Source organism: Triplophysa rosa, linkage group LG12, assembly GCF_024868665.1.
Source record: "Triplophysa rosa linkage group LG12, Trosa_1v2, whole genome shotgun sequence".
Taxonomy (NCBI): domain Eukaryota; kingdom Metazoa; phylum Chordata; class Actinopteri; order Cypriniformes; family Nemacheilidae; genus Triplophysa; species Triplophysa rosa.
The window spans coordinates 7,005,080-7,031,821 of record NC_079901.1 but is presented as its reverse complement, the minus strand read 5'-3'; the positions used below and the strand labels follow the sequence as shown (position 1 = coordinate 7,031,821).

Here is a 26,742-nt window from a genome sequence, read left to right as displayed (position 1 = left end):
TTTTTAATCTTTTGAAATGTATTTCAATGCTCATTTTGTCTATTTTCTTATATTAGTCATCTTGAGGCCCCCTTGGAAGTCAGCTGGGGTCCCCTTGTGGGCCACAGCCCCCCTGTTTAGAACCACTGTATACCATTCCATTCCACAAAATGGTAAATATATAGCTTTTATTTAAATAATGAGACACTTTGTTGTTAAAGTTTATATTGTGGTTTTATATATGATCAGACACTGTGTCTGTTATCATTTACTCACCCTCTTGTTATTTCAAACCTGTATGACTTTCTTTCATCTGCAGAGCACAAAAGAAGATATTTTTAAAAAAGTTGGTAACCGAACAGCATGAGCACCCATTCACTTCTATTGCATGAACACAAAACCAATGCAAGTGAATCGGTGCCAGTTAACCAACATTCTTATATCTCAAAATATATTTTTTGGTGTTCTGCGCAAGAAAGCCATTCAGGTTTGAAACGAGAGGAAATGATGACAGAATTTTCATTTTTTGGGTGAACTATCCCTTTAACATTTCACCAAAATAAAGCTCAAATGTAGGTTTTAAACCTATGAATGTTTTAAACCATTAGAATGGCCGCATCTGTAAATCAAGTACCTTGTGGTTGAAAATCAATTGTGTCAAAAACTGCAACATATTCAAAAACAGAGATGTTGGTTAGATTTTGTGAGGTTTAATGTTCATCTGCATGAGTTTTGTTTCACACATCTGGTACATAAAGTTCATTTTTACACCAAACATATTCCCCATTTAAAAAAAGACAAAAAAGTAAAAATGCTTCACATATGGAAGAATAACTAGCAGTGACAATGAGTTCATGTTCTCGGATTCGGACAATGATTTTCCTTTACAAACATGAAGATATATTGTATACATAGTGTTAGAAATAAACAAACAAGCTACAGTTCACGCGTATAAAACAAAATCGCCAGGACCGCAAACATACAAATGAAGTCAAATTATTTCACAATTTCAAAATAAAAACTAATAATAAAAAAAATAATATGAGGCAGTAGGACAAACCATAGTGCGGATGCACGATCTTCAATACTGAAAATAAGAATTACAGCAATAATGAAAATATGTGACATGGGGACAGGTACAGGTATGTCTTTCCAGCAATGCGACCGAGGAACCACAGATGACTCTAACGCTACACTAGTACACATATAGAAATCAATGCCAGGCGAAAAGGTGTGCACGGCAGGTAGCTTTACATAACCTAGCCCAAAAACCACTGCAAAAATACACATCTTCAAAACCAATCCTGAACAACTCTAAAGGGTTTCTCTTTATCAACTTTCACATTGAGCACAAACACTGAGCACAAATTTTTTTTTTCTTTTCCAGCATGTACATTTGACATGGCCTAACAACATGAGCATCATTCAGAGGATATCATTATCTAAAGAGGTCTGGTTGAGGTTGTTTGAGATTTTGTATTGGCTCTTCATGTGGTACAGGACTGAAACACGGTCTAGAACAAGGTTAAGTTTTAGTGAGGATTATTCTTTAAAAAAATACATCAACATGTGCATTTCTTTCAAAAATAGCTTGAAAAAAGAAATTTGTGGATTGTCCCTGAAAACATTTTGTGTAGGTCGTAAAACAGTTCGTGGAAACAAATGAATTTTTCGAGGACAACCTACACTCATAAATACAGCAGCAACTGAAATAAACACTTTCTTATCTAACAACAAATGATGGAGAAAATATACCGATGTGTGAAATCAGTATCGCTTAAAACTAGAACTGTTGATGTTGTTTTTACCCTCGATCTTTGATAATACCAAATGTAAACATCTGTGTAAAGCAAATCTGGACTGCTCTGTGTAGTTGGTAACCGCAAGCAAACAAAACGATTGTATCCATTAGCAAACACAAAAGCTTTTACTTGTGATGTTGAGATGATATCTCACGAGCAGATGAGAGCCCTTCAATTTTTTAGTTTAGAGCAAAGTGAACATTCACGTGTCACATCGTAATGGCCAAATATCATTTTAATGCCATTCGGTACTGCTCAGATGTCATTGCGAGGCAGAAAACTGTCCATTTACCCTTAATGATTGAACATATGAATGTTGTGGACATGGGCCATGTTGTTATTTTGACGAGAAGTAAAAAAAAAGAGTTAACATTAACAGTCACTCCAATCAAGCATGTACAACACGAAGCAAGCAAATATAATATAAGGTAAAAAGGTGAAAAACACACATTAGTAACAATCGTTTGAACGCAAGTTTCACTACGATGAAAGCAAAATAAACCAAAAAATGATGCAATGTGAAAGGGACAGTTCACCCCAAAATTATCATATTAGTTACTTGTGTTCCATACCTGCATGATGTTAAAATGCCATACCTTTTTCATGCAACAGTTTATATGAATAGTATTTTAAAAAACAATACGATGTTGGTAACCGAACAACAGCGGTACCCATTGACTTGCACTGATTTTGTGTCCATGCAATGGAAGTTAATGGGGGCCAAACCAACATTCTTCAAAACATCTTCTTTTGTGTTCTGCAGAAGAAAGAAACTCATTCAGGTTTAAAATGAGAAGAGGGTGAGTAAATGATAACAGACTTTTCATTCTTGAGTGAACTGTCCCTTTAAACACCGCAAATGGTCAGACACTTGGCAGAATGGAAACAAAGGGAGGTAAGATGTAAGAGGTTTCAGGCAAAGCAAAGGGCGATACCCTGTGTTCAGGAGAAGTGAGGTGTGCTGTTGTGAGGGAAAGGATGTGGACTCGTGGTGAGGTCTCTATAATTACGGCACAAGACTCTGGGATCCTAACCACAGCCTTGTAGTGAAACATGCAGTGCATAACAAACACGGTTTCAGGTCAACAAACTACTGACACTTTAGTTCATTGTTCCGAGAGACCATCGGCATTCTGATGTGGCCAGCGTAGGACAACGACAAAGAGGAAGGTGGTGTTGTTCTCTCCAGGTGTGACTCCAGGTAATGGCAACAAATCCTGTACAGGGAGCTGTCACAGTGGCTTCTTCCAGCTCAGAAGGTCTAGACAGACTGCTCTTTGGGGTAGTTGAAAGGGGGTTGGGGGGCAGCAGGGGCAGCATTGGGCTGGAAGGTGTACATTGGGATGTTGGTAGGGTGCTGGGTGTAAGGGTTCTGGGGTAGGTAGGTAACAGGTGGGTAGGCAGAGGGGGGAGGAGGCTCAACAATTTTTTCCTGGTTGCCCGGGTGATGGTAGCTCACATAGTCAGCTGGGGCCGGTAGCTCTTCGTTCCCAGAGTTCTGTGGAAACAAGACAATGAAAGCAACTGATGGAAGTGGATGAAGTGATAATACTCAGTAAATCACACACAGGTGCAAAAGGAAACATGTATGTATTTCACCAGGTGGCTATTTCGTATGAATTTGATCTTGTCCGTACGTTTAAGGGTGCTGTTGGGCTTCAGTATTGCTTATTTCTAATAATCATAGGTTTTTGTACGATTCACATTGTACGGATTCATACGAATTAATCACTTTGTAAAATCTGCACAAATTCTCCCACGAACCCCTCACTAAGAATTTTGACACCCCCAATATACAGTAAAAACAATATTATAGTAACAATGTCTGTAACACTTTACATTGAGGTACCTTTTATGAAGCATTTATAAATGTGTTCATTAATGATTAATAAGTCATTTACAAATGCATTATAAAGCAGTTATAACTGCATGACCAAAAAGGGGGATTCTAACGAAATACCTGCCAAATAGTGAGCAGGTATAAGAAAAACAACATAACACCCTACAGTGTCCAGTCTGACAGCCTATATTGCAAACAACATCAAGATAATAATGAATCCGCTTTTGAGTCAAATAAATAATGAATAAATACATTTATTAAGCATTTATAACATGTGAGTTAAAAAAGGCTCACTATTTGGCAGAAATTTCGTTAGAATCCCTCTTTTTATTCATGCAGTTTTAACTGCTTCACAATGCATTTGTAAATGACTTATTTATCATTAATGAACACATTTATAAATGCTTTATAAAGGGTACCTTAATGTAAAGTGTTACCACAATGTCTAATGTGTTGTGTTTACATGTAATTCAGTGACAACTGCATTTAGGGAGAATCCTGCTGTGTGAACGGAAACGTACTGGACAGCTAGTCCGCGGTCACGTCACCCATCACTCTCTGTCACTGTGTTAAAGTACAGTACATGAAAATCACGCAAATAGTTCAACACCAAACAGCTGTGTGCTATATTATTATTATTATTATATTATATAAGCCTTTATAGATGCCACAATGCTTGTGTAGACATACTGCACGCATATGAGTGTTGCTTATTGTTTTTTAGCACGTTGTGGACATAATCGCATCTACTATGGTTGTATTATGCTAAATCCATAGAAAAAATAATATTTTTTAACAAAGAAGGCACAATCTTTTTTATTTAAGCCTGTCACTATGTCTACAGGCATGCAGGTAGAATACAGTTTGAGATTGGTGGCTCGTTCATACAGTAACTATTCAAGCTGAAACTGTAAACTGCTGTGTGAACGGGATATTTCCAGACACCTGTAAGTAGATACAGTTGTCAATCCTGAAAACTGAAAGTGTGAACGTAACCAGAGAATGACTTATTACAAGCAGTTTCTACATTGTTGTTTACAAACCCGATTCCAAAAAAGTTGGGACACTGTACAAATTGTGAATAAAAACAGAATGCAATGATGTGGAAGTTTCAAATTTCAATATTTTATTCAGAATACAACATAGATGACATATCAAATGTTTAAACTGAGAGAATGTATCATTTTAAGGGAAAAATAAGTTGATTTTAAATTTCATGGCATCAACACATCTCAAAAAAGTTGGGACAAGGCCATGTTTACCACTGTGTGGCATCCCCTCTTCTTTTTATAACAGTCTGCAAACGTCTGGGGACTGAGGAGACAAGTTGCTCAAGTTTAGGAATAGGAATGTTGTCCCATTCTTGTCTAATACAGGCTTCTAGTTGCTCGACTGTCTTAGGTCTTCTTTGTCGCATCTTCCTCTTTATGATGCGCCAAATGTTTTCTATGGGTGAAAGATCTGGACTGCAGGCTGGCCATTTCAGTACCCGGATCCTTCTTCTACGCAGCCATGATGTTGTAATTGATGCAGTATGTGGTCTGGCATTGTCATGTTGGAAAATGCAAGGTCTTCCCTGAAAGAGCCGACGTCTGGATGGGAGCATATGTTGTTCTAGAACTTGGATATACCTTTCAGCATTGATGGTGCCTTTCCAGATGTGTAAGCTGCCCATGCCACACGCACTCATGCAACCCCATACCATCAGAGATGCAGGCTTCTGAACTGAGCGCTGATAACAACTTGGGTTGTCCTTGTCCTCTTTAGTCCGGATGACATGGCGTCCCAGTTTTCCAAAAAGAACTTCAAATTTTGATTCGTCTGACCACAGAACAGTTTTCCACTTTGCCACAGTCCATTTTAAATGAGCCTTGGCCCAGAGAAAACGCCTGCGCTTCTGGATCATGTTTAGATATGGCTTCTTTTTTGACCTATAGAGTTTTAGCCGGCAACGGCGAATGGCACGGTGGATTGTGATCACCGACAATGTTTTCTGGAAGTATTCCTGAGCCCATGTTGTGATTTCCATTACAGTAGCATTCCTGTATGTGATGCAGTGCCGTCTAAGGGCCCGAAGATCACGGGCATCCAGTATGGTTTTCCGGCCTTGACCCTTACGCACAGAGATTGTTCCAGATTCTCTGAATCTTTGGATGATATTATGCACTGTAGATGATGATAACTTCAAACTCTTTGCAATTTTTCTCTGAGAAACTCCTTTCTGATATTGCTCCACTATTTTTCGCCGCAGCATTGGGGGAATTGGTGATCCTCTGCCCATCTTGACTTCTGAGAGACACTGCCACTCTGAGAGGCTCTTTTTATACCCAATCATGTTGCCAATTGACCTAATAAGTTGCAAATTGGTCCTCCAGCTGTTCCTTATATGTACATTTAACTTTTCCGGCCTCTTATTGCTACCTGTCCCAACTTTTTTGGAATGTGTAGCTCTCATGAAATCCAAAATGAGCCAATATTTGGCATGACATTTCAAAATGTCTCACTTTCAACATTTGATATGTTATCTATATTCTATTGTGAATAAAATATAAGTTTATGAGATTCGTAAATTATTGCATTCCTTTTTTATTCACAATTTGTACAGTGTCCCAACTTTTTTGGAATCGGGTTTGTATATGACAGAATGAAATGAGAATGAATTAATGAGAAACATGAAGTGTGTAGAGAAAGACAGACAGGAAAAGAAGCCCTGCTTACACCTGGAGTGATGCTCTCACAAGTGGTCAATGAGACAGAGTTCTAGGAACATCTGTCATTAAAGGAACAATATGTCATTTTCATCATGAAAGGCAGCAAAACAATCACGCAGGTGTAATTTTATGACGCTGCGAAGAAGCATGGAATGATGGGAGTTGTTGTTTTTACCGCTATGCTGCCGATAGAAATCAATGCTACAGGACTCCCAAATCATGTTCATGAATGATGTAAAGTTGTCATGAGGTGTCAATGACTGCTACTAATTACAGTTGTTACATTTACAGTTTGTCAGAAGCTTTTCCCCAAGTCACTTACCCACAGTACATTCAAGGTGTTAAATTTGATGTTCCCTTGGAATAAAACCTATGATCCTGGTGTTGCGAACACCAACTGAGCTAATAGAACGATGTACAGTAGAGTTCTTTGATTTGATCACTGTGGAAATCATTTGAGTGATCGACTCGCAATATGCTTTGGACCCCATATAAACTTGCCTTTATGGCTGACCACTTGTGATTGGATCACCTGACATAAATATTAACAATTGATCACATGGTCAGAGAGACCGGTATTAGAATGGAATGGAAAGATGACTTACGCATAATCCCCAATCATCTGTACATCTACGACAATGATGATCCCCACACTGTGAAAAGTATGTTAATGAAAGGAGGAATATTTTTATAAATACATACTGAACGGTGTACCCCAGGGCTCAGCCCAGGGGCATCTTTTGTTCTCATAGATGACAATGAAGCGCACAAGCTTGACACATGAGGTGTGAAAATGGACAGATAAATGTGTGAGGGAATCTGCTCGCACATTCACCAGATGTCACGGACATCTTTATGAGCACAGGAAAACACTTTGGACAACATCCTATTGCAGCTATTTTGGTGCTTTATTTTTACCCAGCAGGGGAGATCTGAACTAAAACAGTTTCGTCTGGGTGCCATAAACACTCAATGTGTAAAATAATTGTTCGCGTTCTACCCACCATCTGCATCTATATTCAAGCATTAAATCAACAACATTATTGTATGAGGAAAAATGGCTTAAATATACATATTACACTTCAATACGTGCCTTTCAAGTTTTCTTTAGCAGGTTTCGTATAATTGTGATAAATATTGTTTTTTTCCAGGGATTTGCACATCTTTATTGGTTATGGTGTCATTAATTGGTTGCTGTGGAAACTGGCTAAGTAAGATTAGCCTTAAGTCAAACGTTTAACCAACAGTTTGTTCATTACACTGGGTCAGAGAAAAGGTTTGCCAGTGATAATGAGACAAAAGTTCTATGTACATTATGCTATTATGCTGATATATAAATAAATAATAATAATAATAAAACAACAACACAAACAAAGTTAAAAGTGTGACTCATTCATTAGCAGTGATGCTTTTCTCTATCAGATTAAAAAGGGAAATAATTGTGTAAAAGTTTTTTTTAATTAATATTGAACGCAATTAGAATTCATTTATGGGGAACGTTGCTTCTATAGCCCCTCTGGTAAAAAAAGAGAAAAACAAAATGATGTTTGTACACATTTACAGTGAGCAGATAAGAATTAAGGGGGTTCATTTGCTGCCTTGGGAAATTAAACAAAGAAAAATGCTGAAGCTTTAATGTTAGCTGAACTAATATTCTACCAAACAACGCTGCGGAACTAGACTTTGATTTCGAGTCTTTGTTTTGTGGTGATATTACAAGACTATTGAGATTCATAGACGTACACACAAAAACAAACACACGCATACACAAAAACAGCTGCTTCCTTTGAAAACGACCTTGTATTTCTTAAAAGAATGTCTACAGATGGAGATGGTGGACCATTTTTGACAGCTCTTCCCTCACAGACGTTCTTAAACACTCCTGTACCAAATGCATCACTAATCTAAATGAAAATCACTGGCCGAATGAGAAGTCTCTTTTTTTGCAATACCCCTAACAGTGAGGTAGGCGAATGGGGACTGATAGTCCACCTTAGGGAATTTGACCTAAATGGGCTTCTTTTATCTCCTCTGACAATGTAATGAGTCTCCTGTCGCAGCTTCGCCGCGTTCCAGAAGTTCGGAATTTGCCAAAGCAATTATTTCGCTATCTTCACAGAAGGACGTTGACCTTCTGGCCTCTCTAGTGGCTCTACATAAAGCTGGTTACAATGCCGATTGAAAATGCATTCAAATATTATGTACTGATTGAAATGGACCTCTTTTACATCCCCAATTTAAAAAAGGTGAAAGCCAGAGTTTATCTGTCAGTCATTTTTGAGAGCTTCTTTGACAATGTAAGACATGGCTTCATTTTTCTTTTTATTTAACTGACCTGAGGGACAATCTGCACATTGTGATATAAAATCCACTGTTCAGCCCATTAGAAAACATATACAGCCGTGTGTTTAAGCTTTAGATAATTTGGTTTTGTTTAGATGGACATGTTTGGTAAGGCCTGTCCTGATGGGAAAATGAAGAAACCAGAAAGGCTTTTTTTCCGAGGCATGTGTTTTGGGCTAATTCTGTGAAGTTCTGGGAGAGTATAAAAAGTCTTTAGTGTGTGTTTGTGTGTATGCATCTCTACACAGCAGACCATCTCTTTACTCATTAGAAAGCTCAAAAAAACCATATGGCCTGTAGCGGTAAAACTATAAACAAATTATTTGAACTGTAGTGGGTATTATGTGGGAGTTGGGGAGGGATTCTGTTCTAAAATCAAAGCTTTTGAGTCTATAAGAATATACTGCCCTACAAAGGCAAAGTGCAGTAACTATGCAAACACTGAAACTGAGAAAAATGCCTTTTTACACCAGCCAGTCAAACGCGTTGTGGGTAGATTAGTGGTAATGCATTTATGTAACACCTTATTAGGAAGAATTTTTTATAGATAAAAACCATGACCACTGATCAGAATCAGAATCAGAATCAGAAGAGCTTTATTGCCAAGTGTGCTTGCACACACAAGGAATTTTCTTTGGTGTTGGAAGCTTCTAGTACAGACATTCAACACAATGACAATACAATATAATACGATTTACAGTCTAAAAGATTCTAAATTGTGCATATATAAAATAAAGACTATTTTACAGAAAATGGGGGATAATAACATATAAGAGACATTGTACAGGGTAGTATATAGTAGAATAAACATATTAACAGATTGTATGTACACTTGTGCAAATGGATAATTTAGTAAGTAGAGGTAGTGTTATATACATGTATACATAAGATGTAGATATAATAAGGCACTATAGTGCACACTATAGGAGTAGTGGAAGTGGAATATTGCTCTTAAGGAGCAGTTATCTGTTTAGGAGGGAGATTGCCTGGGGGAAGAAGCTGCTTCTGTGTCTGGAAGTCCTGGTGTTTGGTGCTCTAAAGCGCCGGCCAGAGGGCAGCAGATCAAAGAGTTTGTGTGCTGGGTGTGTGGAGTCAATGATGATTTTTCTTGCCCTGTTTTTCACTCTGGAATCGTACAGGTCCTGAAGTGTGGGCAGAGGAGCACCAATAATTTTCTCAGCACTACGAACTGTCCGTTGTAGTCTTCGTAGGTCTGATTTGGTGGCCGAGCCATACCAAACAGTAATTGAAGTGCACAGAACAGATTCGATGACCACTGAGTAGAACTGGGTCAGTAGCTCCTGTGGTAGGTTGAACTTCCTCAATTGACGGAGGAAGTATAACCTCTGCTGGGCCTTCTTTACAATGGAGTCTATGTGGGACTCCCACTTCAGGTCCTGAGAGATGGTGGAGCCCAGGAACCTGAATGACTCCACAGTATCCACAGTGCTGTCCAGGATGGTGAGGGGAGGAAGTGATGGAGGGTTCCTTCTGAAATCCACTATCATCTCCACTGTCTTGAATGCATTCAGCTCTAGGTTGTTTTGACTACACCAGGCAGCCAGCTGAGCAACCTCCTTTCTGTAGGCAGATTCATCACCGTCTTGAATAAGGCCAATGACTGTGGTGTCATCTGCAAACTTCAGGAGTTTGACAGAAGGGTCTGTAGAGGTGCATTCGTTTGTGTAGAGTGAATATAGCAGTGGAGAAAGAACACATCCTTGAGGAGCTCCGGTGCTGATGTGACCTTTGACCACCAAAATGCAGATACTGCACTCTGCCTTTGGATGACCCTACACAATTAAAACACTATTGTAAAAGCAAAGTGCAGTATCTACAAACTAAATGTGTTCATAAATGTGGGGCTCAAGCATGCTGAGGCAGGGTTTGTCATTGCGGCTTGTTCTGTCTGCGAGAACATGGCGATTAAGGTGTTGCGGTCACGGCTGGCTACATTCTTTGTGAGTGCTGCCGCCACCCTATCTGCTTCCCAGGCGAGTTCGACTGCCGCTTCGGCGAGGTCGACCGCTTTGGCGACCAGCGGGGGTGCTTTGGGGGTTCCTATGGATGTCGCTCAGTCAGCTTCGGCTTCGCGGACCACCCATACCCCAGTACGCTCACCTGGCTCGTCCCCGATAGAAGGCGGTGGACCATCCCATAGCGGGCAGACTCCACAGAGAGATGAGGACAAACTCTCTGTCATTGCATCGGACAGCTACCTACTGGCATCAGATGCGGAAGACCTCTCTGAGCTCCCGCCCCCGGGCGGTCGAGCTCAAGATGAGGCCGATGCTGAGATGTCAGCCATGCTTGCCCGAATTCGTGGTTTCTGGGGTCGGAGTGTTGTCAAAGCCAAGCACCGCCCCGGTGCCATTTTTCCGGAGGTGCATGAGGAGCTCACTAAGTCCTGGAATGCACCGTTCTTAGCATGTTCCAGGCTAGCGGGCTTGGTGGCTGTTACTTCCCTGGATGGCGGGGCGACCAAAGGCTATGTCGGCCTAGACTTCCGTCCAAAGCTTATAAGCTTTCTTTGACACTTGTGTCGAAGGCTTACAATGCTGCCGGACAGGCCGCTTCCGCCCTCCACGCTATGGCGATCCTTCAGGTCTTTCAGGCTAAAGCCCTGAAAGACCTGGATGATGGGAAGGCCGACCCAACTCGCATGAGCGAGTTACGCACTGCCACTGACCTTGCGTTCCAGGTGACGAAGGCCACGCCACGTGCCTTGGGTCGGTCGATGTCCACACTCGTGGTCCAAGAGAGGCATCTGTGGCTCAATCTTGCACAGATGGGCGACACACAGAAGGCCCGCCTTCTGGATGCGCCCACCTTGCAAGCCGGGCTGTTTTGTGACACCGTGGAGGACGTGTCACAACAGTTCTCCGCAGTGTAGAAGCAGACTGAGGCGATCAAACAGATCCTGCCGCGCTGCGACGTGACCACCTATAGGCCGTCACGGTCCTGAGCGCAGCCTGCTTCCAAGCAGCCCCGCCCCCCCCCCGCGGCGGCTCCTCCGGGTTCCAGGGCCCTCCCAGACGACCTCTAAGAGGACCACTAAACGGCCCTGATGGGAAGAACCCGGGGAAACCAACATCGGGCCCGACCCTGGCCATACCAATGCCCACGGGTTGGAGAGGGACGCTGCCTGCTGCGCCCACATTCTCACACAAAGAGAGTTTTTCCCTGGGTTTTCTTCCTCCACAGCACCCTCGACTCGACGGTGTCTCAACCTCCACCGGACGTTGCGTCGGTCAGCGACAACAAGCAGGCAACTCAACAGAGCCATCGACCTCCCCGGGGTTCTGCCCCGTGCGAGGTGACCGCTACATCAGTCACCGAACCAGCCTCCCATGCCACGATGAAGCAGATCATCCCTCTGGTTCCACTGTCACGGTTCTTGGGCGCTTGCCAAGAGTGCACCAGCCCGTCACACTGGCTAGAGAGGACGATCCGTCTCGGTTATGCAATCCAGTTTGCCAGGTGCCCGCCCAAGTTTCGGGGCATTCTCCACACCTCGGTTCGAGGGGAGAATGCTCCCGTGCTTCGGGATGAGATTGCCACCCTTATGGCGAAAGGTGCAATTGAACTTGTCCTTCTAACCGACATGTCTTTTGGGTTTTACAGCCTGTATTTCATAGTGCCCAAAAAGGTGGGGTACTGCCTCCCATTCTGGATCTGCGCCTCCTGAACAAGCACCTACACAAGCTGCCGTTCAGGATGCTGATACAGAAGCGCATCTTGGGCTCAGTTCGTCACCAAGATTGGTTCGTGGCAATCGACCTGAAGGATGCGTACTTTCACGTCTCCATCCTCCCTCGACACTGACCGTTCCTGCGGTTCGCATTCGAGGGAAGAGCGTATCAGTATAACGTCCTGCCCTTCAGTCTGGCCCTGTCTCCTCGGGTTTTTACCAAACTCGTAGAGGCCGCCTTAGCGCCCCTCAGGGAGCAAGGCGTGCGGATACACAACTATCTCGACGACTGTCTTATCTTGGTACACTCGCGAGATGTGTTGTGTACGCACAGGGACCTCGTGCTCCGGCACCTTGTTCGTCTGGGCCTATGGGTCAACCGAGAAAAGAGCAAGCTCTCCCCAGCGCAGAGCTCCTCTTATCTCGGTATGGAACTAGACTCTGTCCGTATGTCAGCGCGTCTCACCAACGAGTGTGCACAGTCGGTGCTGAACTGTCTGAAATTTGTCAGGCGGACTCCAGCGGTCCCGCTGAAACATTTTCAGAGGCTCCTGGGGCACATGGCGTCCTCGACAGGGGTAATACCTCTAGGGTTGATGCACATGCGGCTGCTTCAGCACTGGCTTTGCGAGTCACTTTTATCCCACTTGCCACTTTTATCCCGGGCGACCTGAACCAGACAGCCGATGCGCCCTCTCGTCAGGGAACACCCCGCGGAGAATGATGACTCCATCCCCGTGCAGTCCGGCTCAAATGGAAGCGGTTCGGCCAGGCGCAGATGGACATGTTTGCCTCCCCGGACTCCACCCATTGCCCGCTTTGGTACTCCATGACCGAGGGACCCCTTGGCACGGATGCCTTAGCACACAGCTGGCCGCGGGACAAGTGGAAGTATGCCTTCCCCCCAGTGAGCCTCCTTGCACAGGTCCTGTGCAAGGTCAGGGAAGTGGGACATCAAGTACTGGTAGTGGCGCCTTATTGGCCCAACCAGACTTGGTTCTCAGACCTGGTGGCTCTGACGACAGTTCCCCCTGGCCGATTCCCCTGACGAAGGACCTTCTGTCGCAGGGGAAGGGCACGTTGTGGCACCCCAAGCCAGGCCTCTGGAATCTCCATGTCTGGCCCGTGGACGGGACGAGGAGACCTTGAGTGGCTTGCCGCCGGCCGTCAGAGAGACCGTCCTGCAGGCTAGAGCCCCCGCCATTAGGCCTCTATACGCTTATAAGTGGCGTCTATTCTCGTCCTGGTGTTATTCCCGTGGGGAGAACCCACGGAATTTCTCGATCGGGTCAGCGTTGGCCTTCCTACAAGAGAGACTAGAGAGTAACCTCTCCCCATCCATGTTGAAAGTGTAGGTAGCCGCTATTGCCGCTCATCACGATCTCATGGGTGGTAAGTCTCTCGGCCCACATGACCTGGTCACCAGGTTCCTTAGGGTCGCGAGAAGGGTGAATCCACCTCGACCGTGCTCCGTACCCTCTTGGGACCTTAATGTGGTCTTGCAGGGCCTTGGTACGGCCCCTTTCCAGCCCCTCAGAGATGCCAGTCTTCCTCATCTCACGATGAAGACGGCACTCTTGATGGTGCTCGCTTCTATCAAGAGGGTGGGGGACCTCCAGGCATTCTCTGTGTCCCATGGGTGCCTAGAATTTGGGCCCAGTAGTTCTCATGTTATCCTGAGACCCCGGCCCGGTTACATGCCCAAAGTTCCCACCACTCCCTTCCAGGACCAGGTGGTGAACCTGCAGGCGCTCCCCTCTGGGGAGGAAGACCCAACATCCAACGTGTTGTGTCCAGTATAAGACAGGCATCTGGTTTGGGCGTACGCCTGTGAAAACGCCTTCTCCTTTCTCCAGGTGAGTCTAGCGCACTATCTAGCCTCCCTACTTCCCCCTTAGGGTGAAGTACAGGCATTCCATCCATCACTAAGTATCTTTGGCATTATGGTAAACAGACCGGGCGGAGCGGTCTGTTGGAACCAAGTACAGTACTGGTAGAATCGCCCCTGTTCAGGTGGACCCCTATACTAGGACTGTTGCCCCATACGTAGTTACTCCCCTGCAGGGCCGTCCCGTATGTTGAATTCGTCACTCCTGGCTTCCCTGTCGGTGAACCTGTGACCTCCCCTCCGGTGGTTACCCCACCTGGGTTATGTACCCCCATCTGGGCTGACACAAATTCTCACATGTTGTTCTCCCCACTGGTGAGACCACGTTGGTGTCTCCACATGTAACATCCCCTTGTGGTAGGATGTGGCCTCCGTAACACACTCTTCAAAGAGGAAAGCAGTGTTTTCCCAGTGTTCTTACGGCACCGGATGGCGTTTCGCTACTAGAGACGAACGCCACCGCCCGTGATAGCCATCGGTACAAGCTTCTCAGTATGCTACTAGTACTGATCCCACTAGAAGATTATGTCTCGCGATAGCGCTCACTTCTGACTCGCTAGTCCAGTCAGTGTAGCTCCGCTGGAGGTCGTGATACAGCTCAGCGCCGTAGCATGTAAAGATAGGTCCCCAGTCTGTCTCTCAACACAACGTCGAGAGACCGACTGAAGGGGAATGTCTCGGTTATGACTGTAACCTCCGTTCCCTGATGGAGGGAACGAGACATTGTGTCTTCATGCCACAACGCTTCGCCGACCCGCTGCAGCGACCGGGAGATGCCTCTCAGGTTCCTCAGCCCAAAGGGTGAATGAATGACCGCCACAATCTTCCTTTTATACCCATATGCACGGGGCGGGGACTGGCGTGCGTGTGCCACACAAAACCAAAACGGTTTGCCTTGGTATTAGCTTGGATTTTTTTGGAATATCTTTCTCTGTTAATCTGAACAAAGACATTTATACAAATTTGGAACAACTCGAGGGTGAGTAAATGATTACAAAATAAATCACTCAATTTTCCAGAATGTCATTAAATGCTGTAGCATTAGGATTTGTGCTCACAGAAATGACTGAAGTAGTCAAACCTGTTCATTGGATGGGGCATTCAGTACATTTGTCCATATATATATACTTGTTGTGGTTAACTTTTGCCATTTTTGTACAGTAGTTTTTGAAAATCATGAATTGTTACTAGAGAGTTGCTGTTGTGTATTGTTGTGTAGATATGGCTTTGATCTCTTCTTGAATGTTCAATGACTTTATAGGATGTTTTTCAGCTGTTTTGTGGTCAAATGGGCGATAATCCAAACTACTTAGAAAAGTAAAAGCACACTTAGTACACAATCTAAGGTATCATTCGTGGCTGGCACTGAAATTCAATACTTAAGGTTAAAGTTTGCGCAAATCCTTAATCCTAACGATGAGCGAGAGTAATAGCTATGCTTGCCTAAAAATACCACTGATACTAGAATTCCTAGCTCAATTTGTACAGCATTGCCAAGACATTTGATAACATTTTGGACAAGGTGACTTACTGGATTTGATTGGTGCCTGTCAAATGAATAAAACTAATAAGATACTTCATAATAAACGTTTTAGATATCAGTGCAGAGCCAGCAATTCTGATCTACACATCTGTTTTAAACACAAATCTATTCATGTGAAAGCTTATTTAGGGTAACAGGCCCAGTGTCAAAACAAGATTCAATCCACATGGGTTGTTGTAATTCATCCCCAGGAAAAACATGATTTTCTTATTAACTGAGGTGTGTTTGTTACAAGCAGATCAGATCTTGTAGATATTGTACTTCATAGTAATGTAATAAAAGCACAGTGCCAAATGCATGAGTTTACATAAGAGGAATGTGTGGCTAATTCTTCTGTGAATTCCAAAGACATGCAATAACTTTTCCACAACACAGTTGAACAGTATACACCCCCATCGCATCGAAGTACAACCATCCAAGTAATGAACTTGACATCATTAGCCATCTCTAGTCTAAGAACATCTGTTCTGCGGCTCAATAACAAGGACACATTGGTACCCTGGACTGCCCGATAGATCAGTCTCTGAGTTTTTTAACTTCTTTCTACTCTGCGAGGTTAATAACTGGCTACATCACTCATTATCCCGCCCAATCTGGCAGAAAAGGTCACTTCAGGCTGCGTTTCAACCAGCACAACCCCCCCCCCAAAAAAAATGCTTGTATGGGCATGGGGAACTTTGCAGACAAACATGACAATAGTTAAGCTAAGCTAAAGAAGTGAACTTTCAGGAAATTGCTTTAGACTATTGAAAAGAATATTGACTAAATGATTATACACTTACTGAGCAATATATTCAGAACACATATATAAAAAATTGGCTGGTATTACCATGTGAAGCACACTTTTAGGCTACCCGACATTTGGCTTTTACATTTACGCATTTGGCAGATACTTTTATCCAGAGCATCTTTTATCCAGAGCATCATTTTATTAGTTTGTGTTTTCTGGAGTCTTTGATTTTGGCATTGCACAACGTATCACCAGTTAAGCTGCAGGAACATAGGCTACTATATAGTGTACTTATACACTGTATGTTAGGTTCATCATTTACTTTATGCATCTCCCAGACTGTTGAAATGAACAGATTATGATTTAATAGATAATACAAATAATATTTAGTATGTATTAAATAATAAGTATTAATTTTTTTATTATTTTAACTGTTAGCTGGATATTTTTGGAGGGTCCCAAGAAAAGAACCGAGCCTGGTCATGATTTTTTGGAGGAATTTGGAGAAAAAAAGTTTATACATGAAACATAACTATAACTTGTATGTCTCCTGATCTATGAAAGAGCAATCTCTTTCAAGAAATAAAATTTCTTTCTGGAAGTATTAAGTAGGGCACCCCCTGAGGTTTGATTTGTCAGTCATTGTAGGTTATTACATTTAAGTAAAATAATTTCTAAAAGAATATTCTATTTTATATTTTACATTAATGACACTTTTTTAATAATTCAGAATATTTTATGAATTTTATATCTAATGTCAAAATCATTTGATGGCTGGGACAAGATTATCCAGAGTAAGGCATCGTCTTAAAGGATGTTTTAATAACGCGCACACACGCACACACACGCATGCCCACAGTGTGTGATCAAGACGATCATCAAGATGATCAAGACAGGATTTGCAAACAAAAAACAATGTAACATTCGAAAACAACTTGACAGAGCAAGCACTTAACAAATAAAACAAAGCACAAAAAGATGAAAAGTTTTTTGCATAATATTTAAAAGCCACTGTAAAATGCTTTAGAAGGCAGATGGTCATTTCAGACTGTAATTTTTTTTGGTTTTGAGACATGACTGCATAGACAGGACCAGAGATAAACATGTTTGGTCTCTGATGACAGCCATTAGAATGTCAGTCATTAATCATTATGGTAATACGGGTCAAATGGCTAAAGCCTTCTTTGAGGCATAAGCTGAAGAGGCAATTATCATTTTTAAAGGCCAAAGTAGGTCTTGAATGACATTACAAATTAAATTGAATCTCATTAATGTTAATAAGTACTAATGGAAAATAAAAACTGTTGGAAATTGCAATTCAAAGCAAATGTAATTGCATCATTTAAGCAATTAGAGAAAATACACCTCAGTCCTTTATCTAGAAAAAGAGAAACTCCATTTTGCTAATGCAGTTCCTGATGACTCACTAATGTGTTCAAAGATTCACGTCTAGTATAAAGCACTATGATAATTCTTTTGTGGAAGCGTAACCTAACCTAAAACTTCACAATAAAAGTGTTTCGATGAAAACTTTGAGATATTTAGTCAGTATGAGCAAATGATTTTAAAATCCCTGATTATTGGTCTAAGATCCACAGTCCTGTTACTGTAATCATTTTGAGTATACATTTTTATTTCATTTTTTATATAGAAATGTCCATATAAGTGTAAGTGGCAACGAGAGTCAGCTGTGCGACCGCCGGTCCCCGCATCCCTCAGGGTGGAGCTCGGGAGCATAAGAGGACGAGTGACCAGACCATCGAGAGAGAGGACCGGGCCCGGAAGTGTTAAGTTTTGTTAATGTTCGTGTGGCCGGCAGTCGTCCGTGAGGGGCTGCCGGCCTTTTTACTTCTGTATTATTGTTTGTTTATTTTTCATTCAAACAACAAACTTTTAATCGTGAAAGTAAATAAACAATAATAAAACAGGCCGGCAGCCCCTCGCGGCCGACTGCCGGCCAAACAAACACAAACAAACTAACTCCACTTAACTTCCGGGCCCGGGTCCTCTCTCTCGATGGTCCGGTCGCTCGTCCTCTTATGCTCCCGAGCTCCCCCGTGAGGCATGCGGGGACCGGCGGTCGCACAGCTGACACTTGTTGCCACTTACGCCGCCGGCCCCGCCTTACCCGCCCCACGGCTCTCGCCCCGCCTTCCTCGCTACAGTCCATTTCCGAAGCATATAGTGCAAATTAAAACTATTACATGGAACACATTAAACCTATTCTTTCATTTTTCCTACAACAAAAATAAATTTATGTTAATATTCTCACTATACAGCCTGCTTATAGCATCATTGTTTACTTAAAATCAAATATTAGATCTTTGACTTAAGTTCTTGACTTCTGAAATCATTTTCTTAACAGTGAGAAAAAAGACGTTATAAAGTAAATATACTGTATTATGAAGCCTTTGCTTTATATAGACTAAACATTAAACTGGACTGTGATGGTACAAGGACGGTATCTCATTGTAAAACTATGTTGGTTTTATGTATATACTACGGGTGTAACAATATATTGAAGTATTGCATATCTTGATACAAAATAATTATAATAATTAAGATATGTATCATAGAGCTATTAGGAGATGTATCGTAGTGCTATTGCAATATCTTTTTAAAGTTAAAGTTTAACTTAAAATTCTGTTTTATTCTTTAGCGACAGATCAATTCAATTGTTATTAGTTAACTCGTAGAAAATCGTTAATGTTTTGTGAAAAATCTGTCATTTGAGTGTCAGTTTCATGTTTTTAAATGTTTACAAATACTGTGATACACTCGTGACCGTGAACCCAGTATAGTGTATCAGGTCCAATCGTGAACTGAGTGTAACGCAGGGGTCTTCAACTACTTTTCTTTGAGGACCAGATTCCAAAAGTATAAATAGGATGCGGGCCAATTTTTACCATATTCTCATTTCTTCTGTTATTTTGTTTTTCTATTATTTATTGCGTTTTGTTCCTCTTATACTGTTTTTGTTGCTGTTACTTATAGGCCATATATTAAAACATGCACACAAATATTGCATCCAGTATTTGTGCCTTTTCATGATATAAAATTAAAAGGGATATTGTCTTGTATTTTATATTCCATAATGCGTTACTTTACCCAAAAATTGCTACTAATTTACTCAGCCACAGTCCTCCAGTACATCGAGATGTGGGTGGCATTGTTTTTTCAAGAAGATATTTCTGAAGATATTTGGTTGAATTAATTAAAGTTAAATCAATAAAAGTAAAAAACGCAAATACATTCAACACAAAAGTAATCCCTGCCCCTTGTGACGTTAAATTAGCGTCTTATAAAGCGAGTCAATTGATCTGTGCAAAAAAACTGAACACTATTATCACATCTTCGGGTGAATTCCGATCGCATTCATGTGCCCCACGCACTTATAGGGCAGAGCCTTTGTATAGTGCGAGTTCTGGGGGAGATGAACAGCTGTTTTTCGTAAATATAGCCATTATTCATAATGAATGCAGTAATAAAAACAACACCGTTTTCCCCTTCACGTGGTGTACCCTTCCTACAGTTAGCCTACTTTCAAGGGCACAAAACGCGTTTTAGAACACGACCTATCGCGTGCGCAAACCGATTGCCTGTGGCTGTGCAATGCATTGCTGATTATAACGTTGTAAATAACATTAAGTTTCTTGGACTGACCGATCAAATCGCTTTATAAGACGTAAAACATTATGAGCCGCGGGAATTACTTTCGTTTTGAATGTAGCAGCGTTTTGGACTTTTAAAGATGTGGCGTCTCAGGAGGACGTGCATTTAAAGCACACCATTCTTAAAGTCTCTCCACTTATTTGAAATGTTAAGGCGGGCCAGGTAAAGATGATTGGCGGGCCGCATTTGGCCCGCGGGCCGCCAGTTGACTAGCCCTGGTGTATCGTAACAACCCTAGTATATACTGATATATAACTCCAGTATATACTGGAGGTACTAAATGATCTATGAATATACAATATTCATGTTTCACAGTTTTTCCATATACTGTAGCTCTCCAACGCATTAAAAAACACCATAACAATACTACAAAACTGCAACAAGGAACTTCTACTGTAATGTGCTGAACTGTGTGTGTTATTACAAATAAAAAAGTCAGGTCTGTATTTTCACTCAGAGGGTCTATACAGTTTGTAATTAATTAATTAATCATGAATTTAGCAACTTTGCTGCTCTTTTTCATTAGAACTCTACATCAGTTTGTTTCTATAGCCTATTAAAAAATAAAAGAAAGTCTTTTGTTAAGTGGCTTGTTCATTTATGTTTTCCTTGTTTTACGATGCTCCTGCTCAACAGCGGTGACATTCAGAGAACTCCACGCTGTGATATTAATTGCTTGTTTTAACAGTAAAGCTGACTCATTCAGACTTTACCCCTGAGAATCACTTGATTTATTTATTTATTTTTGTCTGTCTTCCTCTCAGCTGCTATTATCTAAGAGAAGAAGAGATGAGGTTTTAAACTAATGGAAAATCTCCTGTACGCTGGGATGGTAGCAGAGCCCAGCTGGACCTGTATATTTATCTTCCATAGTGGAGATAACGTTAAAAGGACTCCTACTGAGCATGCTAAATAAGAAAATGTTCAAGATTAAAAGTGTAGATGTTCGATTTACAACAGCACCCAATCTCAGAAATTGAAATCTAAAGAATCTGGTTTATTCAATATGGTTGATGATGGGATCAAACTTAAAGGGATAGTTCAAAATTATGTCATCATTCACTCACCTTTAAGTTGTTTCAAATCTGTATAAATGTTGTTGTTCTTCTGAACACAAAGAAAGGTATTTGAAGGATTGTTTGTAACCAAAAGGTTCTGGAGAACTATTGACTACCATAGTATAGGAGAAGTGTAACATGTAGTGGATAACATTTCAAGGGGGAACTCATGTAAAATGTCATCATGTGTAACATGTAGAGTCAAATTTTAGCATGTCTATCTAAAAATGAAGAAATTCTACACGAGACATATAGTGTTGCTTGTGTGCATGCATCAAACTATATGTTTTTGTGCATCCATGCCTAGGTTTAAGGTGGGTAGAGTTGTGGTAGATAGGTAAAACAGATCTGGTTTAAATAATACCCACTACGAATGTGTTGTAACATGTAGTGTGTGTGGCCTTAAATTTGAGCATGTTTATGTAAATATGAAAAAAATTCTACACGAGACATACAGTGTTACTAGTGTGCATGCATTAAACTAATTGTTTTTAACAATATGTGCATCCATGAATAAGTTTAAGGGGGGTTGAATCGTGGCAGGTGGGCAAAACAGATCTGGCCCCAATATTACCCCCCTAAGATTGTGTTGTAACATGTAGTGTGTGTGGCCTTAAAATCTTAGCATGTTTATGTAAATATCAAGACATTATACATTGGACATGCAGTGTTGCTTGTGTACATGCATTAGACTAACTGTTTTTGACAATATGTGCATCCATGCATACGTTTAAAGGGGGGTACAATTGTGGCAGGTGTGCAAAACAGATCCTGCCCCAAAAATACCCCTTTTGAAATATTACACTGTCATGTTTAACATGTAGTTTGTGGCCTCAAAATTTCAGCATGTCTATGTAATAGGAATGAGATCTCGCGAGAACTATCATTTAGCAGACGCTTTTATCCAAAGCGACGTACAAAGTAGAAGCAATTTGTGCAACAAAAGAACAACAATGCATAGGTGGAGTACAACTGGTCTCAGTCAGCCTATCACAGTATACGAAGCTAAGAATTGTTATTTTTTGGGGGGATAGGAAAGTAGAAAGTAGAAAAGAAGTAGAAGTAGAAGACTGTACTAATGGGTCAGATTTTGGGTCAGAGATGTGTTTTTAGCCGATTCTTAAAGACCGCTACAGAATCCTCTGATCTTGTGGCAAGAGGGAGATCGTTCCAGAATCGTAGAACACATACGGAGAAAGTGCGTGAGAGTGTTTTTCTCCCTTTATGGGATGGCACAGCAAGACGTTCAATTGCAGAGCTTTGTTTGATTTAGTTGCATATTCTCCCTAAATTTAACCTGTGCAACTTCAAAATATATTTGGGAACATTTGTGTGAGTGCACATTTGTTGTGGTGTGACCTGTTTTCATTACTGTACTGAACTCGCTTATAACTGCACAAAGTATGTGCGTGCCGTGAGCTACAGTGACCGGCCCGGCCATTCAAAGACAACTTGATTTTCCATCCCGCGGTGCTACTTTCCCACCGTTTTTCTATGTAAACATGCACTAGAGTAGACAGACGGACGGACTTCAACATTCACACGTCTGCAGTGCTTCGCGCATAAAAGCACTAGTATTTAAGGCGGTTCGTGCTGCCAGCAGTGCTTTGGAAGCGTGCAGCACACGGTTGAACAGCAGCTGGGCTGCCTTTACCACAAGCACAGTATAGCAACTGCAAGTTCACATTACGTTATTTTAAATACATTCACAGGCAAACCTCTTCAAACACGGATCATCTGTCTCTTACTTATGTGCAATGTTAGCATAAAACATGATGTGTTTATGTAGTTTTAACTGTTTCTCTGAAGGCTATGAGGGTTCAGGAAGGAGGATTGACAGTGTGGTATGATCACCACCTCTGCTAACATGAGCACTATGCAAAAGCATAGAGAAAACAACCACAGCTCTTTACTAAAAGCTACGACTGTTAAGAAAACAAAGCATACATTTTTCAGTGTTTACATATTGTTTATTACTCCATAAAATAATTCATTAAAATAGAAGTTTAATATGTTTCATAAAGTACAAGTTGATTTTATAATGCCAAAATGTTTTGCATTTTGTGTTAAGGTGAATAAAATATTATTTTTCCACATATATTTCATCTTTGAGGGTTTCTTTTAAGAAGTCTAAAAATCTTGTCTCATCTCGTTCTTGTGAACCCAGTCTCATGTCTCGTCTCGTCTCGTGAGATAAGTGTCGCGTCACACCCCTACTATGTAAATAAAAAGAAAGTCTACATGAAACATAGAGTTTTGCTTGTTTGCAAGCACTAAACTAATTGTTTTTGACAATATGTGCATCCATGCATACGTTTGGGGGGTACAATTGTGGCAGGTGGGCACAACAGATCCTGCCCCAATAATACCCCTTTTGAAATATTACACTGTCATGTGTAACGTAGTTTGTGGCCTCAAAATTTCAGCATGTCTATTAAAATATAAAGAAATTCTACATGACATTTACATTTACATTTAGTCATTTAGTAGACGCTTTTATCCAAAGCGACTTACAAAGAGTTTTGGGAGCAATAAGCGATATGTCATACAGGAGCAATAATACAAGGTGCCAATACAAAGTTACTGGTTTCAACAAAAGCTAGACCACTACCTGTTGAGAGAAAGAGAGAGGGTTAGTGTTAGAGGGTTAGAGTTTTTTTTTCTCATTTGCCTGTCAAGTATTCACAGAAAATATGGGTTTTAAGTAGTTTTTTGAATGTTGTGAGAGATGTGGTTGACCGGACCGAGTAAGGAAGAATGTTCCACCAGGAAGGAGTTGTGAATGAGAATGAACGGGAAAGCGATTTACTGCCCTTATGGGAAGGCAATACAAGACGCCGCTGGTTTGCTGAACGCAGGGATCTTGATGGGGTGTAGGAGTGTAGGAGGGTGTGAAAGTATGCCGGTGCAGATCCAGTAATAGTCCTGTAGGCAAGCATTAGTGACTTTAATCTGATACGGGCTTCAACCGGTAGCCAGTGGAGAGAGATGAAAAGGGGTGTCACATGAGCCCTTTTGGACTGTTGGAAGATGAGGCATGCTGCTGCGTTCTGAACCAGCTGGAGCGGTTTGATAGCCTTTGCAGAAAGACCAGCAAGGAGAGCATTGCAGTAGTCCAACCTTGAGATTACCAGGGCCTGGACAAGGAGTTGTGCCGCATGCTCAGTGATATAGGGTCTAACCTTTATAATGTTGAATGAGGCATATCGGCATGACCGTGTTGTCTTTGCAATGTGATCATTGAAGGACAGCTGTTCATCAAATATGACTCCTGACTGTTTTGGAAGGAGTGATTGTAGTATTGCCAAGTTGGATGGTGAGATCGTGTTCCACCGTGGGGTGTGCCGGAAACACAAGTAGTTCTGTCTTGGCAGGGTTCAGCTGGAGGTGATTCTCTTTCATCCAAGCTGAGATGTCTTCTAGGCAGGCTGTAATGCGAGCTGCTACAGTGGTATCGTCTGGGTGAAACGAGATGTAGATCTGGGTGTCGTCAGCATAACAGTGATACGAGAAGCCGTGTGCCTGTATGATGGGTCCCAAGGATATTGTGTAGATGGAAAAAAGTCTAAGTCTAAGCACTGATCCCTGAGGGACCCCAGTGATCATGTGGTGAGCAGTGGACAGCGAGCCCCTCCATGACACCCTGAAGGATCTGCCGGAGAGGTAGGATTTGAACCAGCGGAGAGGAGAGCCTGAGATTCCTAGAGATGACAGGGTTGCTAGCAGTATCTGGTGATTGACAGTGTCAAATGCTTCACATAGGTCTAGCAGAATCAGGCCCGAGGATTTAGATTCCACCTTGGCTAGCCGCAGTGTTTCTGTGACCGATAGTAGTGCAGTCTCAGTGGAGTGGTTTGTTTTGAAGCCAGACCGCTTGTCATCAAGTAGTTTTTTCTGGGATAGGTAGGAAGACACATGGTTGAAAGCTGCCCTTTCAAGTGTTTTGCAATAAATGGGAGGAGAGAGACAGGTCTGTAACTGTCGGTAGTAGAGGGGTCCAATGTGGGTTTCTTCAGTGGGGCGTGACCTGGGCCTGTTTGAATGTGGATGGAAAAGTGCCGGTGAGCAGGGAGGTGTTGATGATGTGTGTGAGTGCAGGTGTGAGTGTGCTGGATATGGCCTGAAGGAGATGGGAGGGGATTGGGTCAAGGGGACAGGTGGTGGGGTGGCTGGAGAGAAGTCTGATGACTTCAGTGTCAGTCAGTGGGGTGAAAGAGGAGAGTTCAATGTTTGAAGTGAGGGTGGAGTGTATTGAGGTCTGAGGTGCTGAGAATTGTTTGCTGATGGATGATGTTTTCTCAGTGAAAAACACACAGGGTTGCTTGTGTTCATGCATCAAACTATTTTTTTTGACTATGTGCACCAATGCTTAAGTTGGGGGGGGGTAGAATCATGGCAGGTGGGCAAAACAGAAAAGGCCCCAATATTACCCCCCCCCAAAAAAAATGTTTTATCCAGTCATGTGTTTGGCCTTGAAATTTTGGAATGTCTATGTAAATGTGAAGAAATCTTACATGAGACATACAGTGTTGCTTGTATCCATGCATCAAACTGATTTTTTTGACTGTATGTGCATCCATGCATAAGTTTAAGGGGGGTTTAATCATAAAAATATGGAATAAGTCCTATGTATTTGCCGAAGACAGTTAGCCGCGGCTCCAGAAATGCTGGCAGTATGAAATGCGTGCATCATCCGCGTTGTAAACGTGCCAGTGTCTGGCTGCGCATCTGTGAACGTGTGCTTTAAACGCACTATATACATGATGCTTGCTTGCACATAGTGTCCAAGCACAATAAACACGTACATCAATGAAAAAGTGAAATATTTAGTCATAGGAATAAACTGTTTTTATGTGTAATGCATAGCAACAGCCAAGCAACCTTCCCCGAATTATGGAGTCGAAAAGTGGAGTAGGCAATGGACAGGCCTGAAGGGCATATGCCCACCCACTATGATAAATATTCCCAACAAGTTTTTAAAGAAATAATTTATTAAAGTATTGTTTTTCATTGATTTGATAGACCCCGGGGTGGGTCGTCTTTGTCCCCACCACTTCTAAAAATGAAGTTACGCCATTGAGCTTGGATACCAAACAGTATTAGTGGGGACCTGACAAGAGCTGAGATGATAGAGCTGGATAAAGAAGGACGCGGTCTCTTGACATGTCTTCACCACAAAACTTCAAATGCTATTAGATTATTAATGATAATCTTAAACTACAATTTATTTTATTATTAAGTTTATTTATTTTATTTAGCCTTGTTGTGCAAGTTCTCTGGAGCTTGTGCAGAGGCAGCAGCTTTTGCCAGAGGGGAACTGGAATCCCCTGGTTGGGCCTGGGTTCTCCTGAGGTTTTTTTTCTCGATTAGAGTTTTGGGTTCCTCGCCACCGTTTGCATACTGTTTTTGCACTATCTGCCTGACCGGGGGGGCTGCTTTAGAATCTTAAAGTTTTACTTAATTAATATTGCATATAGGAATTTAT

General features: G+C 41.9%; 1 protein-coding gene across 3 annotated transcripts in view; it reads right to left on the bottom strand.

Moving 5' to 3' along the window:
* Window positions 1–678: 678 nt before the first annotated feature.
* The window catches only part of nectin1b (nectin cell adhesion molecule 1b), a 231,608-nt gene continuing 205,544 nt past the window's right edge, over window positions 679–26,742 (bottom strand). For 2 of the 3 annotated variants that reach the window (XM_057348639.1, XM_057348642.1), the window contains one exon: window positions 679–3,279. In XM_057348639.1, the coding sequence (XP_057204622.1) occupies window positions 3,043–3,279 (237 nt within the window). In that variant the 3' untranslated portion in view covers window positions 679–3,042. Of the gene's footprint in view, window positions 3,280–6,937; window positions 6,986–26,742 lie in introns of all 3 variants that reach the window. The other variant, XM_057348640.1, reaches the window with a different exon arrangement.